The sequence below is a fragment of the Rhamphochromis longiceps genome, linkage group LG12, assembly GCF_057381845.1.
Source record: "Rhamphochromis longiceps isolate RC_006_pf linkage group LG12, R_longiceps_female_GT1.1, whole genome shotgun sequence".
Lineage (NCBI taxonomy): Eukaryota > Metazoa > Chordata > Actinopteri > Cichliformes > Cichlidae > Rhamphochromis > Rhamphochromis longiceps.
This window is the reverse complement of record NC_140568.1, coordinates 18,225,278-18,235,519: the sequence shown is the minus strand read 5'-3', so window position 1 is coordinate 18,235,519 and position 10,242 is coordinate 18,225,278. Positions and strand designations below refer to the sequence as shown.

The following is a 10,242-nucleotide window of genomic DNA, read 5'->3' as shown; positions in this document are numbered from 1 at the left end:
GTTTAGTCACACTATTATTATTATGTTCTAAACAGAAGAACATCAAGTGTGATGTATGTGCGCATTGATCCACCTGTGCTTTTCCATGACATGTTTAATAAAAGTAAGTAACTTTCCACTTAAAGGGTTGTTGTGCCTAAGTAGCTAAGTTATAATGCTCCAAAGACACCTGTAAGCTATTGCCATTTATGTAAACAGAGAACTCGTGTACATTAAAGGTGGCGAATTATACAAGGCATAAAAGCAGCCTGATATCAGATATAAGTGTTACAGGGTAGCACAAAAGAGGAAAGAAATGTAAATCATGCCTATGTGTCTTGACTCAGCATGTGATGACAATGTATCAGAAAAGCTGAGAATAATTACTCTAAAGCAGGGGTCTCAAACTTAAATGAACTCTGGGCCAATGCTGGCACTGTCATCTCATTGGAGGGCCACTTTATGTTCAAGTAGTACAGTAGTGCATTTTGTATTTAACAAAATAAAAATACAGACATTAGTTCAATGAGAGAATCAAACACTAACACAGCCAATCCCTCAACATGTTTGTAATCTCTGCTCATATTGCCTTCATAATAAACTAGGGTGGCCATATTTTGACTTCCAAAAAAAGAGGACACTTGACCCAGTCAGGAAGAAATTTAATGATACTGTTTGTTTAAAGAAAATTTTAACATATTCAAACGATGCCTTCTCTCTGCGGTTAATGAATGGTGAAAAAAAAAAAGTCATATAGGCCTTTACAAGTCAACTAGTGCAAAATAGGAGGACGGTTGGACATCTTATAATAAGCTTTTCTTTTCTTTTTTTTTGCTTTTTAAAGAACTTAATTTAAGATTGCACTCAACAAGGAACAAATCCTTCCTAACAAAAAAGTAACTTCAGGTAGTGTTTAACTAAAACACAGAATCTTTATTTGAAATAAAGTATGGGATTGTTTTGTAATTATCCAGGAAAACACCGACTTATCAGGGGTAGTGGCAGTATTGCCAGTTTAAAGACTGGCTCGTCTTAGCTGAAATAAATACATACGTCTGGTTAGTGCTACTGAATGAGTTGAGGTCTTCGGCTAATGAAAGCAGAGACTCTACAACACTTGAAAAAGATTTCACCAAGGATGCAAGTTGCAAGCGCTCCCAATGCGTCACGTGAGCATGCGGGTGGGGCGGAAGTGAGGACCGTAGTCTTCCTGTTCCATCGGTCCCACCTTAGTTTGGACAGCTATGCGGATGAGTGTAGGTAGGATGAAACTCTGCTGGTGTAACTTTTTGTTTTGGCTTTTAGCGCTACAACCTCCGGTTGCCCGTTATCACTCGTGGCTTGCAATGCTTCTCTACGGAAGCGAGCTTTGCACGGCCTTTCTTGCATCTTTAACCCAGTTTGTGTTTCTAATGTATTAGCATACTTTCTGGTCACAGAGCTAACTGTTGACTTCTCTAAAGGCGCTAAAGAACATGTAATACTTGAAAAGCGTGAAGGGTGGTTTTTCAGACACTCCGAGTTGTTCTGTGGTATCTGGAGATTCCTCAAAGACTCCTGTAGCGATCACGACTAAAAAGAATTCGTCCACGAAAGGATTACAAATATTTGATTTCGTTTCCTAACTTAGGCTTTTGCTTCCGAATGAAAATAAAGATGGCAGCCCATCTGCCGCAAGAATAACATGGGAAATGGCATTTCAAAAACGTATTTTGCATGGATTGGATTGTTTGAAAAGGTCTTTTGGGAGTCTCCAAACAACCCCGATACGATAGAAAGTGCCTTTGAATAACATTCAGTAGTTTTCGAAAGTACCCGCTAAGTTTACTTTTAGGATAAACGGTGGTTAGCTCTGTACCGCTGAGCTGCTATTGGAAACCAAAAAAAGGGGCACAAACTGACAACAAATATTCGTATTCTTTCTTTGCTGCTGCTTTCGAACTTCTGTGTATATAAAAGTTGTTAGAATTCAGTCCTAAGCGAAACACGCAAATAGGCGACGTGAAATATGTATACTGTGTGGTGTGTCACGTGACATGACAAAAATGAATGGCCAGACCCCTTCGGGTCAAAGTTCATTGACATGCAAACATGTGATAATTGTGTTTTTGCTGCAATCTCCATTACCCTCTATGTTGAAGGGTATTTGCACTGCTTTTAGTTCGTCTTAAGATCAGATGTCTCAAACTGCATAGCAGTGTAACCTCGAAAAGGAGCGCTAAAAACAACAGTACAATTTAATTCTCTTTAGCTTTATTTATGTAGTGAGTTTACAACAAGCTCAGAAGGCCTTTTGGTAAGGTCACTACATGCATAAGGAACCTTTCATGTAGTCTGTTGATGAATAAAGTCTAACCTGGGGTCCGTTCTTCGTACCTCGCTAAGTAAGTTAGCTGGATTTGATTGTTGACGATTTCGCGTGATCCTGGATCGTTCGGTTCCCCGAAGCTCATCCGGGACTTGCTGTCATAGCAACAGATCCGTAAGCGTAAACCTGCTCGGGAGCAGGCTTGCTTTGTGTAAACAAGATTAGATCGCGGCCACTCAGGTATGTCCGCTTCATTTATACGAAAGCAACAGCGATATTTTACCACTGTTTTACCATAAATAAATATTATCAAAGTAACTAAAGATAATGCAGTATTTGATTCTTTTATTGATTTCATAAAGATACATACAGGTCATTTCCTAAAAAAGGGGAAATGTACTATTAATCATTCTATTTCATGTATTTGATTATTTCAGATGTAATTCATATTTTAGAGTAGTAATAGTAAATTACTTCATGTAAGCAAGATGAGAGACCACGGCTATAAAAGCGAAGGTGGATTTGGGAAGTCTGTATACGCGAGCCACCCATTGCGGAAGGTGCAAGATTGATAAGGAGAGTTTTCAGAATTCAGCGTATATTGCGGGACAGACAGGATCCTTTAGCTCAGCGCGACAGTGTGCTCATAGAGAGATATCGATTTTCCTGTGAGGGTATTATTTACTTAACCAACTTGTTGACGAGGGGGTGCAGGACCACCACCTGTCTTTTTTTGCTCTGCCCTTTTCTTGGTTGCTGTTATAAACAAACAAACAAACAGATTATTTCAGGGTCTCTTTTCAAGAGACTAAAAGCAATATAAGTGATAAATATTACCATTCTGTAGAATATTCTTATATTTCACTTTTACTTGTTCCCATGTTCTAGTGGGTCCTGTTGTGGCTCTAATGTGAAAGAGGATATAATGTAATATAATATATTATAATATAATATAATATAATATAATATGGTGTAATATAATAAATTTACCCTACCGCCTACTGGTGTTGGCCAGAGGGGCCGATGGCGCGATATGGCAGCCTGGCTTCTGTCAGTCTGCCCCAGGGCAGCTGTGGCTACAACCGTAGCTGCCTCCACCAGTGTGTGAATGTGAGAGTGAATGAATAGTGGCATTGTAAAGCGCTTTGGGTGCCTTGAAAAGCGCTATATAAATCCAATCCATTATTATTATTAAATTACTTACTAGTTTAATTTGTCAGCGAGCTCAAAGTTAGCGCGATGATTTGATCTTGGATGTGTCATTTGATCTTGGATGTAGTAAGCGAGGTACGAAGAACGGACCCCAGATGACAGTACTACATGTGATTATTTTGCACAGCACAGCAATGGATCACAGCGCAGCCGATGAGGGTCCTTCTCCCAGCAGACAACCTTCAAGTCCTGCTTCTAGAACACCTGTGGGTGTCAAAGGACAAGTGTCACTGAGCAGTCAAAGGCCCAAAGTATTGATAACTCCCTTTCACAGCTCACCCATAGCCAATGCAGCTTTTCACAGCAAACGGACAGCAACTGGGAATCCTCTGGGCTCTCCTGTCAGCTTTTTTCTGGGCACTGCTGGATGTGTGACCACTCCACTCTTCAGAGAAAGACCTACTGCTGCTGGGAACTCAGAAAGACAGGCTCACAGTTCAGGCTCATCACAGGTGACGCCAGGAAAAAAAGTGCAAGCAAGTCCGTCTACTGACAAGGTAAACAGATTTACTTTGAAATGTTATCAGGCAGTATTTAGAATATCCTGTGTTTATATAATGCACATATAAACTTGATAACATGACATTCTCATCGTCTTCAAAGGGTGCCAGCTTGAAGATGTCAAAGTTGGCTGTGAGAGACTCAGTGAAGTCTGGACCGCTGTTCAACATGGAGCTTCATCACAGCCCCAAAGGCAAAGGAAAGAAGACCGTCTCCACTTCAGTCAAACCTCAGGCTGGTTAGTCCATCCATTCCTTTGGAAACTTAAATTTTTATGAAATCTTTTATTGATTCCAGTTTGCTGCAGACAGATGGCATCATAAGTAACAAGTATGCATCAAAGTGCATGCCACGTTTACTGTTTAAAGGAGTAGGTGAAGAAGAAATCTGTGCATATATATCAAAGGAGCTATGTTTAGAAATGTGTCCAAACAGCAGTTTGCATCTGAGTAAGAATACAGGAATTCTCTATATCTGTGTCCGTTCCCTACCTTTACTTCATCTGAACTACTTACATACTTAACAGATTTTTTGCTGGGAACAAGTGGAAAAGACAAATAATGTTAAAGGCTTTAAGATAGGTAGTTCTTAAATTTTAACTAAAAATTGTTTTCTGTTCTTGTTTTGCAGTTGCCTGTGTGAGGCATTTAGTAAACAGGTGTAAATTGATACTGTGCAGTCAGTAATCATGCTCCAAATATTTTTAAAAAGGCAAATCATTTAAGCCTATATACCCGTATTGATAGAATTTCTTTGTTAACTCAAAAGACACGACGTTGAACTTTCATTCCCAGCGCTTTATTCGTTACGCCATTTTACATACATACAACAACAACACTTCGCGGTCAACAGTACTCTCGCGATATAACAGAAAATAACAAGTTAACAATCTCCCTCTTTCTTTTAAAAAAATAAAAGTATAAACACACCCCTGTAAACATTTGTATACATATATGTATATATTTATATAAACAAAAAAAAACTTTTCAAAAGTGCTTTGCTTTACTTAAAGCATGCTATCATTGCACACAATAAACAATGGTGCATTTTAATGCAAAGGCAACTTTGTAAACAAACGATTACAGTATCCAGAGTCCTTCATCTAGCGCCTTTAGAAGGGTTAAAGGTGAAACTCCCTTTTTTGTCAGACAATCAGCAAGTTGAGATTTTGAGTCTGACCAACAAACCTGTCTGATTTTCTTGGCTTGTATGAGCTCTTTAATGCTGCTCATTTCTAGCCTCAGTCTCTTCTCTGTAACCTGCTTAGTAGACTTGAGTGCATCAGACATGGAATGATTGTCAGTCACACAGATCAAAGGAAGAGCGTTCAGACTAGTGTTACCAGTTGTAAGCTCAGAAAAAAGTGTTGCCAGGAAGACAGCACTGTCTATTCCATCTGACATGGCAAGAGTTTCTCCTGCCAGTATACTTCTAACCACACGCCTGATTTTTTTTAAAGTGCCAGAAGAGAGGACAAAACTTTCCTCCTTTACCCATAAGGACAATTAATGCCCCTCTTTGAATACTGCCATCAGGAAGGTTGCCAAATGATGAAGCATCACTGAAAACAACCAATGCCAGATCCTCACCCAAGTGCTGAAACTTAAGAGTCACTTTCTCTGCCTTAAGCTTACGGATAACTTTGTTCACTCAGGGCTCGCATAATCGCTAGCCCGACGTCCCGAGGCTAGCGATTTTTCCAGTCGGGCTACCGAAATCTATCTCTGCCCTGCCCGTCGGGCTATCATAGGAAGAAAAAAAATATGTCAATGCTTTTGCATTCTTTCGGAAATGTAGCTGGGTAATTATGTCATTGGCATCGATGAGCCACTGTAAATATGTGACATATTGAAATCGCGTTTGAATTTGCGCTTGTTTTTTGCTTTCACTTTGCAATCGCACGAACTGTGTATAGAGAGCGACAGTACTGATTGGTGAGTCACGATAATTTGCGCAGCAATTCCTCTGACATCGTCTTATCAGTCGTTAGCTTACTATGCAAACATGACGAGTGAAATCTCCCGCAGCAAGCTTAAACATGTGAGAGGTTGATCGCGCAGAGAATCGCTGAGCGTTATGTGAGTGCATGTGTAAAAGCAGCAGGATATATATTTTAGTTCTGCTGAGCTAAATAAGACAGGTCAGGGTGAAGAAGTGACAGCCAAAGAAAAGCTTACCACAAAACGGAAAAGTTATGACAAATCAGACTATAAAGCAAAAATAAAGTGCAGCTTTATGGTTTCATGTACAAAAGAATTTTTGTGGCTGCATTATGACGAGCTAAATAATAACCAGGGGTGCACATGAGTGGTCCGCAGGTGCGCATTCGCTGTCAAAATAAAAAATGCGGACAAGATAAGAAGTTGCAACGCGTGTTTGCGTACATAAGATTTTCTGGAGGAGGACAGACATTTGTTTAGAACTCATAAAGATGTCGAAGAAGCAAGCTCCTTTAAGCAATTACTTTGGTGTTCCTCCACCGCAAAGGAAATGTCAGAAGGAGTCCGAACCACAAAAGAAGCACGTATTCTCGGAAAAGTGGTTGCAGGAGGTGAGCTGGCTTCAAACAAATGATGAACGCACAGAGATGTGGTGCAGAATGTGCCGTGAAAATCCCACTCTAGCGGACAAAAACACTGCCTTTTATATGGACGCAAACGTGCGTTGCAACTTCTTATCTGGTGCGCGTCTTTTATTTTGACAGCGAATGCGCACATGCGGACCACTTATGTGCACCCGTGTAAATAACATAATGTTCTGCCGGGTGTGTTGTTGGTTTTCCCTCGATTTCTGAGTTGACAAGCGCCTTTGTTACTGGGACCAGTAATTTTAAGAAAGGCCCCCATTAGAACCCATGAGAAATGCAAGAAATGCATTATTGCTCAGTCTGCAATATCTTTCCCAGAACAAACACCAATTGCAAATAACATACTAAAAATAAACCTGAAAATTCTGTTTAGAACAGCGTACTATGTTGCAAAGAGTGAACTACCACTGGAAAAATTTAGCAGTCTTTGCAAACTTCAAAAAGCAAATGGCCTAGATCTTGGTTCCACTTGTTTCTTACCCGTGACTTCAGTGGAAATTTCAAATTCAGGATCTGACACAGACGGATTCATGTTCTACACAGTTCTTACAAGTTCATAGAAATTTCTGTTCAATTAGAACCAAGTATTTGAGTTGATGATTGCAATTTTTATACAATGTTGTAATTTTTTTGATTAATTTTTTGTTTCTGTTACAATATTATACTTTTATGTATCATATTGTAAAGGAAACAAAACAGGAAACACAACATTAGTCAAAAAATTGCTCTCTTTTTTTATTCGGGCTACTTAAATTTATTTTGGGCTACCAAAAACTGAAGAGTCCCTGCCTGAAGGGCTACCAGGGATTTTGAAATTTTGCGAGCCCTGGTCACTTCATGAATGAAGGAGTTGACGATCTCTGCAGCTTTCTTTCATGAATAGACTGTACAGTTGCATCTTTGATATTAGATCCAAGGCTACATGTGTCAAACATAACATCAGGCCTTGTTCATCAGGCCACATTTTTTTTTGACCTGAGTTGCTCACATTCCGTTTCACTTAAGGAAGCATCCCTCTGTACAGCCCGTGCTGCTTGTAACTGAACCGGTTGTAGGTTGTCAATGTAAAGTTGTTGATGCACCTCTATTACATCATTAACTGTACAAATGTCCATACCAACATAAGAAAAGCTGTCATGTTCTTCACGGCCCACAAGGAAGGTAGATTTCAGTACAGGAATGATATGAGTTGCAAAGTGACTTGAACCAGCCCAAAGGAAATCATCAATGTGACATGCAAGCACTCCTGTAATCTCAGATTGTTCATTCTGCCAATAGAACACTGCAGGATCAACCTGTGATATTTTACCACCAGTTTTGAACATAATGTCTTTGACCTTATTATACCAATAAAGTGAAGCATGCAAGTCCATAAACACACTTTTTCAGTTTCCATAGAACATTGTCCTTGCCAGCTTCAGGTGGGGGACGAAGATAAATGTCTCTTGACAGTTCCATTCCCTGCAATAAGGCAGATTTAATGTCCATTGAATTTACTCTCCACTTGTTTTGACATATCACAGCTAGCACCAGTCTGAGGGACTCAGACACACATGTTGGAGAGTCTTTCTGTAGTTCTTTAGTATTTACCTCTTCAAACCCCCGTGCCACAAGTCGAGCCTTTGGGACAACACCATTAGCAGTTTCTTTGAGTGTACAGACCCATCTAGTAGACACACATTTTTGACCCAGGTCTTTCACTTCATCAAACACACCATTACTTCGCCAGCTCTCAATCTCCTGCTGCTTACAACAACAACAACAACAATCTTTATTTATAGAGCACATTAAAAGCCAGGGGCATGCCAAAGTGCTTTACATAAAACAATAAAACAATAAAATGATTTACACTAAAACATCGGAGTCATATAAGTGTGGGATTATGTTCACAGGTAAAAACCACTGATAGGAATAATCTATAGCACACAGCTATAGCAAAGTAGAACTGTACCATCATACACAGTGATAGAGAACATAGACAACGCAACAATAAAATAATAAAATAATTAGCACTATAACGTCAGAGTCATATAAGTGTGAGATTATGTTCACAGGTAAAGACCACTAATAAGAATAAGCTATAGCACACAGCTATAGCAGAGTAAAGCTGTACCATCAAACACAGTGATAGAAAACATTGACAGCGCAGGACAACGCAAAACAACCAGACACATTAATAGAATAACTCACAGAAGCGAGGCGAGAATTTAACTAGTAGAAAAAGCAAGTTCAAACAAATATGTTTTAATAATAATAATAATAATAATAATGGATACTTTATTGATCCCCATGGGGAAATTACTTGTTTTTCTCTGCATTTGACCCATTCACTCAGTGAAGCAGTGGGCAGCCCACTAAGCAGGCGCCCGGGGAGCAGTGTGTAGGGACGGTACCTTGCTCAGGGGTACCTCAGGGTAGCCGTTAAGTGGATTCGAACCGCCGACCTTCCGATCATGGGGCGACCACTTTACCTACTGAGCTATCCCTGCCGTGATTTAAAAAATTAGCAGAATCAAAGGAAATATCTTTTGTTATGAGTACATCTGCATCTCTGTTTTCAGCTTCAGTGCAAAGACCATCAACAAGTGACATGTCTACAGCTTTCTTTTCACCTTCACTACCATCATGCTCAAGATATTGCACATTGTACCAGTTTTTGTATTGCCCTTTTGCTTTTCCCGCTCTGCCTAGCACTCTGGCTGTGTGTTGAACACCGTTGTCTCTGTTGATAAAAGTGATCAGCTGTCCTGCCCTTAACTTTACATTTGCAGAGACATGATCAGTGGGTGTAGAGGGCTCATTTGCAGTTTGTGTGACAGACATGTTTTCTGCAGTGTGTGTGACAGACATGTTTTTCTGCAGTGTGTGTGACAGACATGTTTTCTGCAGTGTGTGTTTATCCAGCTCCGTAACTTGTCTCTAGATATTGACTTCATTCTTCCAGCATTCGTATGGCCTGGCTTCATCAAGCTTTGGTGGTACTTTGCAATTGGAAACCATCCGCTGCTACCAATGTTAACTCAAAAGACACGACGTCGTACTCTCATTCCCAGCGCTTTATTCGTTACGCCATTTTACATACATGCAACAACAACACTTCGCGGGCAAGAGTACTCTCGCGATATAAAAGAAAATAACAAGTTAACATTCTTTTCCTGACCTGCTAACGTAGGTCACTGTTTACAGAAGACATAAAATTTTTAGAGCTTAAGTTTTATTTATAATCTGGTATTAAGTTAAAAATGTTTGGAATTTGCATGGTTTTACACCATTAATCAAAACCGTTCTCACGGTGAGAGTTTAATCCACTATATTTTTGAGTTTCACATCAGCAACTTCTATACAAATATTTTCTCCAAAGTTTTTTGTAGTTCTAACTTGAATGGACTGAATTGACCATCATATTTAACAACAGTGTTGGTCAAGTTAGTTGAAAAACGTAATCAGTAACTGATTACTGATTACTTCCCCAAAAAAGTAATCCCGTTACTTTACTGATTACTTGGTTTCAAAAGTAATTAGTTACTTAGTTACTTTTTAAAAACACGATTTATAACCTGAATAGGTGATAAAGCGATAGGTCTTTCAGCCCAATTCTACTTTTTCTGCATAATCCATCATACAAAATGTAATCAAATGGAAAAGTCTCTTTTTT

At 39.4% G+C, this 10,242-nt stretch overlaps 1 protein-coding gene across 4 annotated transcripts in view; it reads left to right on the top strand.

Annotated features, from left to right (window-relative positions):
* The first annotated feature begins 1,155 nt into the window (after nt 1-1,155).
* Nucleotides 1,156-10,242, top strand: part of LOC146657144 (histone-lysine N-methyltransferase EHMT1-like) — a 69,556-nt gene continuing 60,469 nt past the window's right edge. For 2 of the 4 annotated variants that reach the window (XM_085424992.1, XM_085424995.1), the window contains exons 1-3: nt 1,156-1,239; nt 3,627-3,996; nt 4,103-4,238. In XM_085424992.1, the coding sequence (XP_085281118.1) occupies nt 3,634-3,996; nt 4,103-4,238 (499 nt within the window). In that variant the 5' untranslated portion in view covers nt 1,156-1,239; nt 3,627-3,633. Of the gene's footprint in view, nt 1,240-1,288; nt 2,528-3,626; nt 3,997-4,102; nt 4,239-10,242 lie in introns of those variants that run through there. The other 2 variants (XM_085424994.1, XM_085424993.1) reach the window with 2 other exon arrangements.